We start from the raw sequence: 19782 nt of genomic DNA, 5'->3' as shown, positions 1-19782 counted from the left end.
AATGGATAGGCATCGCACCTAGAAGTGATCACCATTGCTATAATATCAAAGAGGATCGTAAATAACATAAAAATAAATAAATAAACACAAATATTTTAAGCAAAAGAATCTATTATTGATCTAGAAGCTCCTGAAAAGCCTCCTTGACATATCATCCCCTCTCTAACTTCAAACTATTTGGATGGTCAAAATGACAGCCTCCCTAAATAAAATGTGAATGTCTTAGCATTTAATAAATCAATTTTAAAAAATAGGAAAATCAGAAATGGGGATCAAGAGATTGGCACATATCAACTAAATGAAAATATATATATGAGAAATGCTATGTCTACAACAATTTTACAACAAATCCTAAGTGGCAGGTTGTTACTGGTTATTATTGTTGGGACAAAAAAGTAATCTTACTATTAGTTTCAAATTTGAACCAATAATAACTAACTACCTATGATTTGTTGTAAAAATGTTGTAAAATTGTTGTAGACGTAGCATCTCTCTATATATATAAATTGCAACTTTCAGGATATTCCCTCTTGGCTAATTACATAGCATCTTTTAGTTTTTCCAAGTCTTCCTTCATAGCATCTTAGTAACTCCACTTCAAATGTAAAGTCTGCCACAATAGACATAGACAGTCTCTCCTGCATGCTATATTTTATGTTGTTTGCCTGTGTGTTTGTACAACACATTTGATTAAATTGTAATGTCCATGTCAAATTTAGTAGTATAATATATTGGGGTTTGTCATGAAGTATCATATTGCAACTTATATTCAGAGTATGACCAAAACTGTAACTATACTTTTTGGTACTAGCAACAACAACAATGCTAATTGCTTCTGTTACGAATTTTGGGCAATTGGTAAGATTTTGATTACACCATGATGAGTATTTGGTCTAACTTTGGTGGCCTTTCTATAAAGGTACTTGACAATTTTCTCTTAATTACATATTTGAATTTGTTCCAGTACTCATGATATGAATTATGAAGAGGTAACTTTCTACATAAAATGGATTTTGGCAATTTGCCTATCATCATGTACATATATAATTGTTGACTCATTTCATCCACACCCTTTTCAGGGCTAAATATATCGTAATTAGCAGAGATTAATTCTCTTTTATTTTTTGGACGTAACTTTAGTTAAAGATGCAGGTTAAGAGTCTCTTGAATAGTTTCTTTCTGCAGTTTATGAGTCTCTGGAACCATATTGGGAATGATGAAGGGTGAGAAAATATTCATGTATTTTAATTCCAAATATACAATAACAATGATAAACAATTATATTCATTCCTTACATTAATTAAGTTAACAATTTCCTTGCACATAATGCTGGATTTTGACTAGTTAAAGGTATTTTGGAGATTACCTGCCCTTTTGTCTTACTGTTATTGGCCTTCAGAAAAAGAGAACCATATATGAAGTAATATCCACTTGTTAAATGACTTTATGGGTAAAGAAGAGTATCAGGAAGAAGAAAGCAAGGCAGTTATTTGAGGACAAAGAAGAATGCTTCATCCACAATATATGGAGCAATGTTACTAGAAAAGCAAGTCACTTGCAACCAAGGTAGAGATACAGAAACAATCAAGATTTTCTCTGCCAAGGACATCCAACAGGCTACTAATAACTACAATCCTAATCTAATCCTTGGCTCTGTAATCGCTACAATCTACAAAGGAACACTAGATGAATGGGAAGTAGCTATTAAAGTCAAAGGCCCTCCAACGCTTTCTTCCTAAACCAAGTCACAATTAAACGATTGATCAGCCACAAGAACGTTATGAGACTCTATGGTTGTTGCCTTGAAACTGAAATTCCCATGTTGGTTTTTGAGCTCATCTCCAATGGCACCCTCTTTGATCATCTCCATGGTTAATGCAATGAGATTCCTTTCTGTATCTCATGGCTTGATTGAGTAAGAAATAAGAATAGCCACTGAGATATCCTATGCTCTTTGTTACATGCACTATGGTAGGCCAAGGCCAATAGTCCATTTGAATGTCAAATCATCAAATATATTTTTGGATGAGTCTTGGACTGCCAAAGTATCAAATTTTGGTTTTTCGGTTTCAATTGCACCTGGAGAAGACATTTTTCAGGGTATTTCCATTGAAGGAACCATTGGATACATAGACCAAGAATATCTAGAGACACTACATGTCATGGAAAAGTGTGATGTTTATGGCTTTGGGGTTGTATTGGTGGAAGTCTTATCAGGTCATCATCCCACAGAAACGTTCCTAGGGCATATGAATTTGGTAGATTACTATGTTTGTCAATGGAAGAGAAATGCATATTACAAATTGTTGATGATGTGGTGCTAAGGAAAGGAAGCAATGAAGATATTCAAGCATTCGCTGATCGTGCATTGAGGTGCATCAAGAAGAAGAGAGATGAGAGGCCGGCCATGAGAGAAGCAACGCTAGAGTTTAGGCGGATACAACATCTCATAAGGTCAAATCAAAATAATGAAACTGGTTTAGCTCAGCACCCTTAATGATGCAGGGCCATTTCAAGTAACTATATCCTAATCCTCTAATAACTAATTAGTTAGTTAGTTAGATGATTTCTTAAGCATTAGCCGATAGGATTTAGACACTTGTCAACCATCTAGAGGCCACCAATGCCAAACAACTAGTATAAATAGTAAAATGGAAGCTCTTTGTAAATTAGTTTTTGTAATTGAAAGAATTGTTAGCCTTTGTGTGCTATTTGGAACTGTTGTTCTTGCAGAGGTACTTATCCATCTATCATTGTGTTCTAAGCAACTCAACCCTTTCATTGTTTCTAACCATACACAAACAGCCCATCACATTCCTTGCATCACTTAAAGTCATGTAACTAAATTGTCATTGTTGGCATTAGAAGCCCATTTTATTGTTTACTGTGCTTGTAAAGTAAACTTTATCATATTATCATATTCTCAATTTCTTGATTTATTGATAAATTTAAAGAAAATGAGTGTAAATGTAACATAGGAATCCCAAATCATGCCCTATACCAAACTCTAGAGAAGGCAATATAACTAGGTAAAAAATCATGTGAAAAAAATCTATGGAAGAAAAAAACTTAAAACTCTAACATATTAAACAAAAATCAAAATTTTCCTTTAAAGAAAAATAAAATTAAAAACAATAGATGTCAAAAAACCAGATATATATATATATATATTTATTTATTTATTTATCATAGGAGATTACGAATATACATTAAGAGGATCTGAGATCTTATGTATCAAAATTAAATGATAGTTTTTAGATAAATTTTTCAAGATTTCATTTTTACAAATTGGCTATATAGTTTTTTGGAGAGTGAAAACTGAACAGAAAATAAAAATAAAAACAAATACGAGTAATTGGTGTTATCAAGTTTCACTAACATTAGATTTGAGACTTTAGAAAGCAAGAGAATGGAGCTCACTGTGTCAGATTTGCTGAAGAGTTTGAGAGGGTATTGGTGGTGGAAGATGATGCATTTGACGCCATGATTGATTCGCTTATAGCTCTGACAACATGTAAATTTTGTAATGTATACTTGAAGAAAGAAATACAGAAGGTAATGTAGAAGAAATTTGCAGATATATAAGAAGGATATTATCAAAAAGAGATCCACCTCTACATATAGTAGACAAATTGCATATGTACAAATCTCATTTAGAACTGATTTACTTGATCTATAATAGAATGAATAGAACTTTTATAACTCAAAAACAGCTAACCTTACCGTTGTTGTTCAAGCTCATATTCCAAGCTGTTCCTGGCCTCATTTTGCAGGGAATTACCTCAAGAGCAAGACGTGCATCAAGTCCCCCATAAATTCTCTTTGGTTGGACCAAATCTTTAGTAATAGCCGTATTAGCCAAAAACTTCTGGTGCTTTGTACCTTCCAGGCCTGGTATAAAAAAAAAAAAAAAAACAAAACAAAAAAAACAAAAGGAATTCAGCTTAGAACTAAGGATCCATATATGTAAAAACCGAAAATAAATCCAAAATTAGTAGGAGACATCCCAAAAATAACAACTCTACTGTTTTCTGCTTTTCTTAGCAGATAAAGTTAAACAAATAAATGGAACTGTGAGAAAAGGGCACCTCGTTTGGTTTGAGCAACTCTTCTAGCAAAGAAGTATTCTCTAAGCATCATTCTGAATATCCTTTGCATAAACACAGCCCTGGCTAATTCATTATCAAGTAATTGACCATTGCTAAAGCATCATAACCATTGCCAAAAGTGGCATCAATCACTGTATCCCCTTTCTGGACATCATGTTTCCAAACCTTGGTAAAAATAGTCAATATCAACTATTTGATGCCTGGATACAATTGTCTGAAATAATAGGCAAAATACAATCGTAAATATCTCAATCTAGAGATGGAATTGGGCAAACAAGGTCATTCCAATATTGCATCAAACAAGGTCCATAAAACAAACTTATTTCGTTGACCCACCAAGCAAAAGTAGCATTCAGCTCATAAACTTAAGTACCAAGATGTGTGTGTGTGTGTGTGGTTAATTGTGATTGAGTTCAGCAATCATCCGCACCAGTGTACAAAAAGGCATTTTGAAGATCACCACCAAATCTAGATTGTGTTATACTTTCCTAGAAAGGAGCAGTTAATCATAAATGGCAGCATGATCCGGTGCAATTCATTCTGCTTAAGGATGAGCAGATCGCCTACAAGATAGGAAGTGAAGTAAGCATGGAATATGTATGGCAAGCATATTATCATTGAGTATGCCATTGAAGTGTCAATAAAAGACATCTTGGGACCTTAAATCAATTGTTGATTGATCAAAAACATAAGACAATTGTAGAGAGTAATCCAACATGCATAACGTTCCAATTTCTAAAACTCGCATCAGATGCTTCAATTTCGTTCAGAAACGAATTCTTATGTAAAGTTCCAATATATTGTTGTAAGAACTTTCTCTCTGCTGTATTTAAAGTGCACTTTTATATTTTACTTTCTTTTCTTCAATTGTTCCCATAATATATAATGCCAAAAGAAGTGATGAAGGGAATTTTTTTATTATTAAAAATTACACATGAATGTAACAGGGAATCTGTTTCTATTTGGGTATTGGGTTTGTGTGCCCTTTCAAACCCATAGAACGTAAAATGCCAGTGGCAGGAGAGAGAGGCGGACCTTGTGGGTGCCGGAGAATTGGAGGATGGGAACAACAGCAGAGGGACCAACCTTGTTCTCCTTGTAGTACTAAACTCTTCTAAAGATTTTCTTTCCAAGAATTAAAAAAAAAGAAGTTGAATCACATAAAGTTTAATGCAAAGCATTAATATTATAGCTTAGCAATGCAATTCATGTGGTAGCACCCATTTCCATTCAAACTCAAATGAGATTACACAAACACACACAATCTCATTGTAGAAAAGTCCAATAATCATTCAAGAAGTGAGCAACTAGCACAAATAAGTAACACAAATAAGAATTCAGGGTATTTGAACCCATTTTTTGAAACTCCATGAACAATAATCTAGAAATCCAATGACTTACAGAGTATTTGAACCCATTTTTCTAAATTCTAGCAACCTTCCTTCCAATTGACTGAGCTCTCCTCACCACATTCCAAGTACTCCTAGCAATCAGAGTCACCGAAAGACTGAGAATTTTACAGAAATCTGTCATACCTGAGCTTTGAAGCGTGAAAGGCTCTTGCATAACAAGGAAACTAAGTCTTCAAGGCTAAATTCTTCCCTAATCACTCCCTTCTAGAAGCTAAGGAATCAAGTTCAAGCTCCTACGCTTAGAAGAGCATATTACAAGGACGTGATGTTATCCTTGATGGTGCTTGCTGGAGGGTGGGGAATGGAAAATCAATAAAAATATGGCAACACCATTGGCTGCCTCCAAAACACCCAACTAAGGTTCTCTCCCCAGTGGTGGAAACAATCGAAGAAGCCACAGTAGATTGCTTAATTGATGAGGGAACTAGAACATGGAATACGGCGATGGTGGATGGGATTTTTGCACCACAAGAAGCTGAAGAAATAAAAAATATTCCGTTGGGTAGAAAAGATACGGAAGGCTTGCTGTATTGGCCGTGGGAGCATGATGGGAGGTTTAGTTGAAAAATGGGGTATCGATTCTTGAAGGAAGGTGAAGTTGGCTTTCAGGTGGCTGAGCACCAAGACCATGAAAAAGGGCTTTGGAAGAAGATTTGGGCTCTTGAATGCCCAAATAAAGTAAGAAATCTAATTTCGAGAGCTTGCCGTAATTCACTTCCTTTGAAGCGCAACCTTTTGCGACGAACAATTATTGCAGAATAGATTTGTGATCAGAATAGATTTGTGATCGCTGCAAGGAAGACAACGAAGATGTTGTGCATGCAGTTTGGGGCTGCAAAGAGCTAGATGGAGTATGGGGGTTGAATGATATATGGAGTTTTCAGAATCAACAGTGCTTTTCCACCTTCAGCGGGCTCTTGGCTTGGGTGTTTCAACATCAAAGGAACCCGAACCTGTTTGCCTTCATCATCTAGTCTATTTGGCATCAAAGGAACCAGGTGAGAACCCAGCAAGCCTTTCGCCCTCTTAACCAACTTTCTCAATGGGCTCATGACAGATGCGAAGAATATAAAGCCCTGAAACCTGCATCACTTCCTAGTAGGCCGAAGAGAAGAGTCCGGTGGAAACCACCTGATCAGGATACGTTCAAAATCAATTTTGACGGTGTCATTTTTGCTGAAGATAAATGCTCCGGTTTGGGAGTCATCATTCGAAACCAAGAGGGACTTGTTATTGCCTCCATGTCCACTCAGGTTCCTCAACAACTCCAGCCAATAGAGATTGAAGCCTTGGCTGCCAGCAATGCTCTCGGGTTTGCTAGGGAGGTGGCCATATCTGAAGCTGTGTTGGAGGGCAATTCTTCACTGGTGATGACGGCATTGAAAACCAAGAATCCCGGGTTAGCTCCCTTTGGTTTGTTGATTCAGGACTCTTTATCACTTTCTTCAGGTTTTTCCAAATTGTACTACTCTCACACTAAGAGAAAGGGCAACATAGTTGCACACAGTTTAGCTCAGTTAGCTGTTAATTTTCTAAATTCTGTAATATGGATGGAAGATGTTCCATCAGATGTACTGTCTTCATACTATGCTGATTTAGTTGGTATTTCGTAATTATATGCATCACAATGCTGTTTCTCAAAATAATAATAATAATAAGCTATGAAGCACGATGCGTTTCCGAATTCAGGTGAGGGTACGGGTGTGGGACTCGGTAATTTTTGAAAAAGTAGGGTGCGGGTAATTAAAAAATTATTAAAAATATTTTTATTTATATTTTCTATATATTACTAAGCATACTTTTTCATATAATTGTAAATATATACCAATTTAAGAGACGATATATAAAATACAACCCACAAGTTTATTTGTATTTTTTTTTTTACATATATTCTGGCCATGATTTCGGCCAATTTAAGCAGATTTCAACCGATTTTGGCTAGAATCAGCGCCGAATCGGTCGGTTTCGTCTGATTTCAATCGAAATTGGAGCCGAATTGGTTGAAATCAATGCAAATTGGCCCGTATTGGCTCGAATCAACACATGTCGGCACAAATCAAAAAAAAAAAAAAAAAGTGCATTGGCGCGTCGGTGCTTCAGAGGTTTTAAGCCTATTATAGACAGCAAATATAGATAAGAAATTTACAATGAGAGTTGTTAAGATCCTCTTGGTGGATAGCATCAGCCTTAGGTCTAAGTTTTTATCAAGGCACGATATGTCTATAACCATATGACGCACTTGGTGTAGTTCAATCTAACAGTGATATTTAAACATAAGTCTCAAATCACACATAATAAACAATTGGAAGGAAAGTCGAACATATTTAGAAAAAAAAAAAGAAAAAAAATCAGTGATTCTTTTTCTATTTCACCAATGCTAGTCCCAGATCCCCTCTCTCTCTCTCTCTCTCTCTCTCTCTCTCTCTCTCCATAATGAATCAAATCCCAAACCTTAAATAGTAAGAAAAATTTCATTTGTCCAAAAAAAAAAAAGGCAGGAACTAGGGGATACTAAACCTCATCATCTTTTTTACTCTATACTTTTCACATTAAATTGATGTATTTGTCGCATAAAATTACTAAAACAGGAAGAAAACAAAGCATCAGCACCCCAGGTAACAAGTTCAGACCTAAGCATGATTTGAATGCAATGTGCATCAATATTAAGTAGAAAACTTGCCTTATAAAGTTGAAGCCTTTTATCTTCTTTTATCACACTGCATGTGCAAGAAATAGTTGAATCTGGTAGTGTGGCACCAAACAACTATACAAAATGAGAAAGTAGGCATCAAACAACTATACAAAATGAGAAAGTAAATTGGGGAAGTCAGTGGCCAACCAAATCAAAAGGCATAATTGTGAATATATATAAGCAGAGGTATTTAGCAAAAGAAATGCCTTTACATGGTATAAATCTTTCTCCTCTTCAAAATCAACTTTAATCTTTTGGGCAACTTCCCCCTTAATGTTTTCCATGTATGAATTAGGAATATTTGTGTAAAATGATCTCCTCAAATGACTAAATGTAGTTTCTGCAGCCAAACCTACTCTCGTAGTTTCTTCACTGATTGAAGGGCTCCTACATGAGAAAGTTGTAGCAACTTAACTCTTCCAAGTATATTAACGGGTTCTCTTATTACAAAACTGATATGTGAAATCTTCGAAGTTACAAAACATCAATATCAATACATTCATTACTTCAAAGAATTTAGTACACTTTATTAAATGGGATATGAAATGATGAAGATGTTGTTGCCAAAACAAATGAATACAGGAAGTCAAAATGCCTATTTATCACTAACTGCTAGCAAATACATCCACTAAATAATGGCATTTACAAATCACTATCATTGCATCAGAAATTTTTAACTAAGCCAACTCTTTTAAAGAGAGTACAGGCCCCCTCATATGAGGAAGTTCAAGAAATAAGAGATGCTAGATGTGCTTAAGGAAATACAAGGAGATAAAGCTCTAGGCTAGGATGCCTCGCTTAGTTTTGAGGTAGCAAAGTGCATAACAAATAAGTGTCATCCTAGTACTCATGCTTTTGGATTTATCTCACTCACTTCTTTGTGCCAACCTCATTATTTCACATTTTTTTCATTATCCTGAATCAGATTCTCATAGGGCGTCCCCCCCACCCCCAAAAAAAAAAAAAAAAAAAAAAACTATTAACCAAAAACAGTAACTCAGAGAGCAAAATAGATGCATGACTTACTCATGAAAAAGAATTTTCCTAAATCTAGCAACCAACTTTGGCTTGACATCTTCCAAGTCCAAGGTTTCATTCTTGACATTCTTGAAGGAAGAAAGCAAGTCTGACACAACATTTTCTGCTATATACACCCATGGACTCTCACTTGCTCAACTAACCAAAACCAACAATCCCATTATTAATAATTAGTTACAAAAAAAAAAAAAAATCTGAGCAGAAAAATAGTAACATTTACCTGGATGATTGTTGTTGTTGAACAAAACTAGTGGACTTGTTCCAGTTGTTCTTTCAAAAAGCTGAAAGGGAACTGAGTCAACATGTACAGAAGATGGAAACGGGTGATTGTGATCCAAACCAACAGGAAACCATGTGGAAATAGCCTGCTCTGCATACTTATAAACGATCTTTCCACTTCTTTGTGAAAAGGGTTTGGGTGGCAACCTCCTCAAATGAAGGTTCGTCCTGAATTGAGGAACAAGCGATTGTGGGATTGGTGAGGGTCTATTATGCCTATCACTACTACCAACAGCTTTGTATGAGTGACGCTTGTGTGGAGGAATGTAAGCCATCAATACCTATGAACTTCTACTACTGCTACTACAAACAAATGATCACTCCAATATTAGTACAATACATGCTTCTCTTATATATGATCAAGACCGATATAAGCCATAAGATAAACTTGTTTGTTAAGTTCCAACTTTTTTTTTTCCTGAAACTGAAGTAAGCCATGGAATTCAACTTATTTCTTAAGTTCCCAAATTTTTTGTTTCCTAACCTTTTGTCCAAAAAAAATTTTTAAAAAAAAATCGTTTTTTTTATGATCATTCATGGGCGTTACTTTTTGTTTTATGTCCCGAATTTAGCCAATCGGAGATTGGCTTGCAGTTTAAGTATAAAGTTCATACTTCACAGAGATGAAAAGTACATAAGCTTCTCCGTTAAGAGATCCTTCAGAGAGCAGTGAGAAAGTGAGTGAATATAATAACCAAAGTTTATTTTTCCATCTTGAGCTAGGTAATCAACAAGTCTCTCTTTAGATGTCACTGTAGCAATGTGTGTTGTTATCTACCGTGTTGGATTAGCAAATAGAGGCAGTTTTGGTGTTTTTTGCTATACAAGGTAAATTTTGCTTTACCCACTGTAAATTTTCCACAATACTATGTTGTTGTTTTCTCCCCTTTAAAATTATACTTCTCACTCTCTCTAATCATCAATATTCAATATATATATAAAAGCAGAGACCATATGCGAGAGTGCATGAGGTCTTGCCAAGTGGCACTCTAATTTTGCTTTGTGCATTTTTTTTTTCTTTTTACCTCTTTCATTAAGTATTTTTACTATTATCCAAAAGTTCATATTAACTTATTTTACTGTTAGCTTATTAATGTCTCATTAATTTACTAAACTTACACCACATCTTTCTCTATTCTTCATGTCTTTTAGTACACCCACCATTTTAGTATTTTAAAAAAAGAAAAAAAAATAATAATTAAGGACTAATAATAATAACTAACCAGATAAGGCCTTGAAGAAAGATAGAGAGACACAAAAATGTTGTGAATTGTTATATAAAATGCACTATTTCACTATACATTACCAAAATAAAAAAAAAATTTAAGACTGACAAAACATTTGAAAGAGAGAGAAAGAGGAATCTAAGGGGTCACCACCTTTGTTATACAGGCCACCTACTACCATCAAGACACCGATACCCCTACGGGTTTTTTTTTTTTTTTTTTTTTTTTTCCCCCCCCCCCCCCCCCCCCCCCCCCCAAAAAAAAAAAAAAACTATTAACCAAAAACAGTAACTCAGAGAGCAGAATAGAAGCATGACTTACTCATGAAAAAGAATTTTCCCAAATCTAGCAACCAACTTTGGCTTGACATCTTCCAAGTCCAAGGTTTCATTCTTGACATTCTCCAAGGAAGAAAGCAAGTCTGACACAACATTTTCTGCTATATACACCCATGGACTCTCACTTGCTCAACTAACCAAAACCAACAATCCCATTATTAATAATTAGTTACAAAAAAAAAAAATCTGAGCAGAAAAATAGTAACATTTACCTGGATGATTGTTGTTGTTGAACAAAACTAGTGGACTTGTTCCTGTTGTTCTTTCAAAAAGCTGAAAGGGAACTGAGTCAACATGTACAGAAGATGGAAACTGGGGATTGTGATCCAAACCAACAGGAAACCATGTGGAAATAGCCTGCTCTGCATACTTATAAACGATCTTTCCACTTCTTTGTGAAAAGGGTTTGGGTGGCAACCTCCTCAAATTAAGGTTCCTCCTGAATTGAGGAACAAGCGATTGTGGGATTGGTGAGGGTCTATTATGCCTAATACTACTACCAGCAGCTTCGTATGAGTGACGCTTGTGTGGAGGAATGTAAGCCATCAATACCTATGAACTTCTACTACTGCTACTACAAACAAATGATCACTTCAATATTAGTACAATACATGCTTCTCTTATATATGATCAAGACCGATATAAGCCATAAGATAAACTTGTTTGTTAAGTTCCAACTTTTTTTTTTTCCTGAAACTGAAGTAAGCCATGGAATTAAACTTGTTTCTTAAGTTCCCAAATTTTTTGTTTCCTAACCTTTTGTCCAAAAAAAATTAAAAAAAAAAAAAAAAACGTTTTTTTTAATGATCATTCATGGGCGTTACTTTTTGTTTTATGTCCCGAATTTAGCCAATCGGAGATTGGCTTGCAGTTTAAGTATAAAGTTCATACTTCACAGAGATGAAAAAGTACATAAACTTCTCCGTTAAGAGATCATTCAGAGAGCAGAGAGAAAGTGGGTGAATATAATAACCAAAGTTTATTTTTGCATCTTGAGCTAGGTAATCAACAAGTCTCTCTTTAGATGTCACTGTAGCAATGTGTGTTGTTATCTACCGTGTTGGATTAGCAAATATAGAGGCAGTTTTGGTGTTTTTTGCTACAAGGTAAATTTTGCTTTACCCACTGTAAATTTTTCACAATGCTATGTTGTTGGTTTCTTTCCTTTAAAATTATACTTCCCACTCACTCTAATTTTCATTAAGCATAGAAACTCAACAAAAAACGCACGCACACTGATCTCTGTCCCCACACTTGACTTTGCAATCCCGTACTATGGGCCAATACACGCATATTGTTCATCTGTTACAGATCGGTATTACCAAAAAAGACATTTCGGTGGATCAAGGTCCCACCAATATTCCCTCTTTTTCTCTTTCTAATAAAAAAAACAAAAACTTTTTTTTTTTTTTACTCTATAACCAGATTTCTATATATAAAAATAAAAAAAAATAACCGTCATGGAGCTGGGGAAGAATTTCTCTAGGTTAGAAATACTGAATGTAATTATATTGTATTTCATGATGAAAGAATATACATAGGTACCTTTATAAATGAGGTATATGTATGTTATACAAGTAACCTAACTAGGCCTAAAGCCACAATATATTATACACGTTAACAGCCTGTTAGACCAGCTTGAGGTTGTCAACCAAAGTACGAAGGCATCCCTTACGATGTGACTTGGTGAAGATATCTGTAAGTTGATCTTTAGAGGAGATTGAGATTAGCTTGAGAGCACCATGGACAAGATGAAAACGGATAAAATGACAATCAATCTCGATGTGTTTAGTCCGTTCATGGAAGACATCATTGTAAGCAATATGAATAGCACTCTGGTTGTCACAATAAAGAGGAGTAGCAGAGGATGTAGACACACCTAAATCTTTGAGAAGCCATCGTAGCCAAAGGAGCTCAAATGTGATATCAGCAAGGGCACGATATTCTGCTTCAGTACTGGAGCGGGTCACATGAGTTTGTTTCTTACTTCGCCAATAAATCAGAGAAGAACCAAGAAGAAAGCAATAACCAGTGATGGACCTGCGATCAATGGGATCTCCTGCCCAATTAGCATCAAAAAATGCACGGAGAATAAGAGGAGACTGAGCAGAGTAGAAAAGATCATGGAAGAGAGTGCCCTTTAGGTATCGAAGAATGCGCAGAACAGTAGCATAATGAGTCGATTGTGGTGCAGACAGATACTAGCTCACCTGGTGAACAGCATAGGAAATGTCTGGACGAGTGACAGTGAGATAAACTAAGCTGCCAACCAAGCGTCTGTAAAGAGAAGGATTAGACAATGGTTTCCCCCCTGAGGGAGTCAAATGCGCATTAAGCTCAACTGGAGTGTCAACAGTCTTGCTATCAATGAGTCCAACTCGAGACAAGAGTTCTAAGGCATACTTGGCTTAAGTAATATAAAGTCCATCTGTAGAATGAATGATTTCAAGACCCAAGAAGTAGCTGAGATGTCCAAGATCTTTCATCTCAAACTGCTGATTGAGAAAAGCCTTGAGTTCTTGAATGCCACTGAGGTCATCACCAGTTATGATCATATCATCTACATATAGGAGAAGTAAAATAGTTCTTTTGTCAGTGCGACGAAGAAATAAGGCAGAATCATAATGACTGGCCATATAACCCAAGTGAGAGATGGTAGAGCTGAATTTGGCAAACCAAACTCGTGAAGCTTGTTTAAGGCCATAAAGTGCACGTCGAAGGTGACAAACCTTATTTAAGTCAACAGAGAGGCTAGGAGGAGGTTGCATATACACTTCTTCACTTAAATCCCCATTAAGGAATGCATTTTTGACATCCATCTGAAAAAGGTCCCATTTACTGCCAGCAGCAACAGCTAAGAGGGCACGAACAGATGAGATACGAGCAACTGGAGTAAAGGTCTCTTCATAATCAATCTCATACTCTTGTGTAAAACCTTTTACAATAAGATGAGTTTTGTAGCGCTCAATGGACCCATCAGAGCGAGTCTTAATCTTGTAAATCCACTTACAACCAACCATAGATTTCCTAGGAGGAAGTGTCACCAAGTCCCAAGTATGGTTTTTAGATAATGTATCAAGTTCCTCTTTCATTGCAATTTGCCATAAAGGGTCAGTAGAAGCCTCACGATAGGTGTGAGGCTCGTGTAGTACAGCAAGGGCAGTGTAACAATGATAGTCAAGTAAATGTGTAGGAATAGATCTTACCCGAGTTGAGTGATGAGGTGGAATGTCTTATGCAAGATCTTCAGGCAGAGCAGGAGTAGGAGACCCAAGCTCAGGATTGGGGTTGGGTAGCTCATCTTCAACCTGTTCATCTTCCACATGTTCATTAAAGGGTGAACTAGGAAAGGGATCAGTGATATCTGGTGGTTGGACAGAGAAGTCTACATCAACAGAATCAGGAGCAATTATAGGAGGATCAGGAGCAACTATAGAAGGAATATGTGCCTCATCTGGAAAAAGATCTAAGACAGAGGAGGAAGACAGGGAAGCACTGAAATGAGAGAGCTCGACAAAAAGGCGATGTTCCTAAAAGACAACATTACGGGAGATACGAAGACGATGATAGACAGGATCATAACACTTATATCCTTTTTGAGTTTCGCCATAGCCAAGAAAACAACAAAGCCTTGACTGAGGCTCAAGTTTGTTATGTTCATGTGGTTGAAGAAGAACGAAACAAACAGAACTGAAGGAGCAAAGGTGGTGATAGTCTGGAGGTGACCCAAAAAAGCGCTCATATGGAGTTTGATTTTGGATAACAGGACTCAGAATGCGATTAATAGTATGAATAGCATGAAGAGCAGCTTCAGCCCAAAAAGGAGTGGGAATTTTGGTAAAGAGAAGGAGAGCACGAACAGTGTCAAGAATATGACGAAGTTTTCGTTTGGCTCTACCATTTTGCTGAGAGGTACCTAGACAAGTTAGTTGATGAACAATGCCATAGGAATGCAAAATAGCTTAGAAAGCATATTGAGTATATTCTAGAGCATTATCAGATCGAAAAATTTTGATACGTCTGGAAAACTGAGTTTTAACCATTTTTGCAAAATTAGAATATACTTCCAATAATTCAGAACGATGTTTCATATTAAAAATCCAGCTATACCGAGAGTAATCATCAACAAAGATAACAAAATATCTAGACCCACCAATACTAGAGACAGAGGATGGCCTCCAAACATTAGAATGAATAAGGTCAAAGATATTAGTGGATATTGATTCACTAGTATTGAAAGGCAAAGCTGGTTGTTTTCCTAACTGACATGAAACACAATCAAAATTTTATGTAGACACTGAACCTAACAAACCTCTAGAAGCCAATTGTTGTACCCGAGAGGAAGATGCGGGACCAAGTCGAGCATGCCAAAGTGCAAGGGAAGGAGTGAAAGAAACTGCAGTAGCTCTAGCAACAGAAACAGGAGCAACAAGTGGAAGATGAAGGTTGTTCATGGAAAACATACACCCAACTCTGGGACCAGTCCCAAGCTCCTGTCCTGTCCTAGGATCCTGCACAATGCACCTAGAATAATCAAAGGTAATGCGATAACCCAACTCAGCTAATTGTCCCACAGAAAATAAATTATAAGAAAGGTCAGGAACATTAAAAACTCCAGGAATCGAGAGGTTGGAAGTTGAAACTGAACCTATATTATGACTAGACATTGTAGAACTATTTGCTGTTCGAATATTAAGAGGGTGCAGTGCAGGCTTAAGGTCAGAAAATAAGGACGAGTGAGGTGTCATGTGATTGCAACAAGCAGAATCCATAAGCCAAGAGGTAGAAGACATACCAGATAAAGCTGAGAAAGAAGAGGAATAAGATGCATTACCAACCATACGAATGACATTGGCGATGATATTCATAAGGTCATCTTTGGAAATGGAGAAAGTGGATCCCGAAGATTTAGACTGTGCAGAGACAGGAGCCATTGGTTGGACACTCTCAATGTTAGCAACAGTAGCAGTAGATATTGAAACAGCTGATTTGTTGTGATGATAGCAAGTCTCAATATTGTGGCCAAAACGTTTGCAAAATTTGCAAAAACGTTTGATGGATTGGTAGCGATAATTGTTGCAATAAGAAGAAGACTTGCCCTTATTCTTCATTTGAAGCAAAATATGCAAAAATGGATTGCAAAAATGAAATCTACGCGAAAAATTGGATAAGGAGGACCTGAACTATAAAAGTCAACTCTGGCAAAAAAGTCAACGGTCAACCCTAGTTAAAGTCAACTCTGGAAGTCAACGGTCAACGGTGAAAAGTCAATAGATGACGTCAGCAGGCTGACTGTGAGATGACGTCAGCAGATGACAAGGCGCTGACATCAGCTAGGGCTGATGTGGAAGATCAGATTTTGCACGTGTGGCGCGTGGAGCGCGTGAGAGAGCAGACACGGCACGTGAGAGCGCATGAGGGCGCATGGCGCTGTAGGTGAGGCGCGTGGGAGCGCGTGAGGAGGAACCTAGCTGTGTAGTGGCGCAAGGAGTGCGTGCGTTGCGTTGCAGAGCCTTTGATCGGCGCGTGGGAGCGTGTGTAGTCTCCGATGGATTCGAGGCTTCTACGGGTGTGTAGATCGGTGCAAGATGATCTCTGTAGTACCTTCACAAACGTAATCGGAGCAATATTACAGCGGTGATGCAACAAGCAGTGGTCTTTGTAGCGTGAGACTCCTTAACGACGGCGGTTGCAGGTCCGGAACCCAAAGACGACAGCTGGAAGACGTCGGAAGTTCAACGCCGAGAGGCTGCGGCGGCTGCTGTGATACTGCGAGCTGCTGCTTCTTTTGCTGTGGCTTCTTCTTCTCTCATTTTGTGTGTGTGTAATATATCTCTTTCTTCTTGTCTTTTGGGTGAAAGAAGACAAATTGTCCTTTAGGTGAAGAAGAGACAAGATGGTGAGTGGAGGAAAAGAAAAGGTGCTTGACGGGAATAGGGAAGAAACGGTGGATGAGAAAAAAGTGAAGAAATTTTTTTTTTAAATAAAAATAAAAGGTAGTTTGAGCGGGATACATGTCCATCATGCAAGGAAAATTACTAAATAAAAATTACAATTGTGTTAAAATACAACAAGTTTTGGCAAGTTTTTCAAAACAGTTTACAGTTGAGTTGTCTTTTGTATGTTAAAATAAAATAAAATAAAAAATATTATACTAAGATTGACTCCAACTAAAAAAAATTAAAAAAAAGTATTGTGAAAATATTGTGACATTTAATTGTATTTTTAAACTTTTTAAATTAGTGTGCTATTTTTTTAAGAAAAAAATAGTACTATTGACACAATATTTTAATAACAATTTCATAATTAAATTGACAATAAATTATTAATAGTTCTCATTAGGACTTACTAGTGAGATTATAATTTTTTTTATCTACTATTAACAACAAGTCAAATAAATTTTATTGTAAAATTTTTGTGAAAATATTGTGTCTATAACCTAGATTAAGAGAGGTAATTAAACTTTTCTTAAAAAAAAGAGAGAGGTAATTAAACAAATAATTCTTTATATATATATATATATATATTCTCTTTTACCCATTCTTTTTTTTTTTCTTTAAACAAAAGTCCAGTCCAATTGTTAGGTAGTAGAATTGTCAAACGTTTCAGCTTTGCTTAAATAATAGGCGTAAATGCACTTTTAGTTCCTACATTTTGACCTTTTTTCATTTTAGTTTCTACATTTTATTTTTTTCACTTTTAGTCCCTAAAACCAATTTACGCGTTCCATTTTAGTCCTTTCCGTCAGTCAACCGACGGAAATAGCTGAGGTGGCAGCCGGAGCAATTAAAATACTATAAAAATGTCACATCAGCATATAAATTTAAAAAATTAATTTATTAATTTTAACTAAATAATAAAAATAAAAACAGAATTAAACCCAGCAACCAAGATTGCTCTTCATGTTCTTCATATTTTTCTCAAATCAAACCCAGCAACCAAGAACTCAAACCCATCACAAGAACACAAACCCAGCAACCCAAGAACTCAAACCCAGATCACTAGGACATAAATGAAAACAAGAAGAAAAAACCCAAATTCAAGATCATCAAACCCAGCACCATCAGATCTACCACAAATCAATTTCATCGAATTCTTCATGTTCTTCTCCAAATTCTAACACAATCAACACCGAATTCTCAACAAATCAAACCCATAAACCCAGTTAAAAAACCAACCCAGATTAAACCCAGATCAAGAAACCAATCATAACAAACCCAAATCAACACAATCAAACCCAGATCCGACCACCAATTACCAACACAATCAAGCCACCACCACCCTACCAATCAATCAACAAACCCATGCCAAGACGGTGGCCGAGATCGGTGAGCTCCATTGTGGCCAAGACCGGGACGAAGGCCGACATCGGCGAGCTCCATTATGGCCGGGACGGAGGTCGAGACCAGAACGGAGGCTGAGATCGAGACCAGGACGGAGGCTGGAGCCGAGACTAGGATCGAGACCGAGACCTTCCTCTAGATCTGCTCCAAACTGCTGGCCCACTTCCTCAAATCTGCTCCAAACCTCATCTCATCTCATTCTCTCCCTCTCTCTAAACTCTTTTTTTTGGGTAGAGCTCTCTCTAAAATCAGATCATGATTTTAGAGTGAGCTCACTTAAAGAAAAGTAAATACACTTAAATTCAAAATGATCTAATGATAAATTTTTGTTTGTGTTGGTTGAGACGAGAGAATAGAGTTTAAGTTTGATATGATTTTTTAAATTCGGTTTTAATTTTATGAATTTTAGTTTTTAATTCTGTTTTTATTTTTATTATTTAGTTAAAATTAATAAATTAATTTTTTAAATTTATATGCTGATGTGTCATGGGTGACGTGACATTTTTATAGTATTTTAATTGCTCCGGCTGCCACCTCAGTTATTTCCATCGGTTGACTGACGGAAAGGACTAAAATGGAACGAGTAAATTGGTTTTAGGGACTAAAAGTGGAAAAAATAAAATGTATGGACTAAAATGGAAAAACGTCAAAATGTAGAGATTAAAAGTGCATTTATACCTAAATAATAATATATCTTTGGCAAAAATGCAAAATTGATCCTTTAACTTTCATTATTTTTTATTTTAGTCTTCTAACTTTCAGTTTTGTCAATTCAGTTTTCTAACTTTCAATTTTTGTCAATTCAAGTTTCTGTTACAACTCAGTTAGTTTTACCGTTATATATGCTAGAAATGACTCCGTTTTGCTATCTTCTTTTTTTTTTTTTTTTTTTTTTTTTTTTTTTTTTTTTTTTAAAAGTTGTTTCCCAAAATTATTCTATAAAAAATCGATGAAGTTGTAGAGGCAGTGGACAAGTAAAATATTAATACTAGTAACCTACAAAGATTTGGATTTGGGCCTAAAATTATTGTTAAAAATGAAACCAACAGGTTACAGACTCAATGGAACCTCCTTCCACATAATTACAATATGGAAGATGAGGTCTTCCAATTGTTAGACAAATTATAAAAATAAGCCTTTACATGTTCATCACTTCATTGCATAATCTATCTCTATCACTCTAATAATGAAGTTAGTCATACTTCTTGATGGATTTAAATTTTTAGTTCTAATCTATTGTTGGAGGCTTATCATTTAATTTTGTTATAATATGTGAGTATTAGGATTTTGGTCCATTTGTCTGTTACTAGTCACCGGGCGGAATCAGCCTCTCCCCCACCCCCCA

The 19782-nt window shown here is 36.1% G+C and overlaps 1 protein-coding gene and 1 long non-coding RNA gene across 3 annotated transcripts in view; both read right to left on the bottom strand.

Annotated features, from left to right (window-relative positions):
* Positions 1 to 19782, bottom strand: part of LOC112009779 (uncharacterized) — a 52193-nt gene continuing 32411 nt past the window's right edge. Inside the window, exons 3-5 of the mRNA XM_065774006.1 lie at positions 3719 to 3891; positions 3421 to 3504; positions 1 to 202 (exon numbers count right to left, since the gene is read on the bottom strand). Coding sequence (XP_065630078.1) covers positions 152 to 202; positions 3421 to 3504; positions 3719 to 3891 — 308 coding nt within the window. The 3' untranslated portion in view covers positions 1 to 151. The remainder of the gene's footprint in view (positions 203 to 3420; positions 3505 to 3718; positions 3892 to 19782) is intronic.
* On the bottom strand, positions 7845 to 11775 carry LOC112009781 (uncharacterized). 2 transcript variants are annotated; one of them, XR_002882689.2, is made up of 3 exons: positions 11307 to 11775; positions 11078 to 11227; positions 7845 to 8285 (listed from the first exon to the last, which is right to left on the bottom strand). It is a non-coding gene; the product is annotated as an uncharacterized LOC112009781 (long non-coding RNA). The 2 variants fall into 2 exon arrangements; XR_010629152.1 differs by lacking the exon at positions 7845 to 8285 and adding an exon at positions 8322 to 8600.

The sequence above is a fragment of the Quercus suber genome, unplaced genomic scaffold, assembly GCF_002906115.3.
Source record: "Quercus suber isolate HL8 unplaced genomic scaffold, Cork oak 2.0 scaffold_84, whole genome shotgun sequence".
In the NCBI taxonomy this organism is placed as follows: Eukaryota; Viridiplantae; Streptophyta; class Magnoliopsida; order Fagales; family Fagaceae; genus Quercus; species Quercus suber.
The sequence above is the reverse complement of the archived record's forward strand: the minus strand, read 5'-3'. Positions and strand labels throughout refer to the sequence as shown.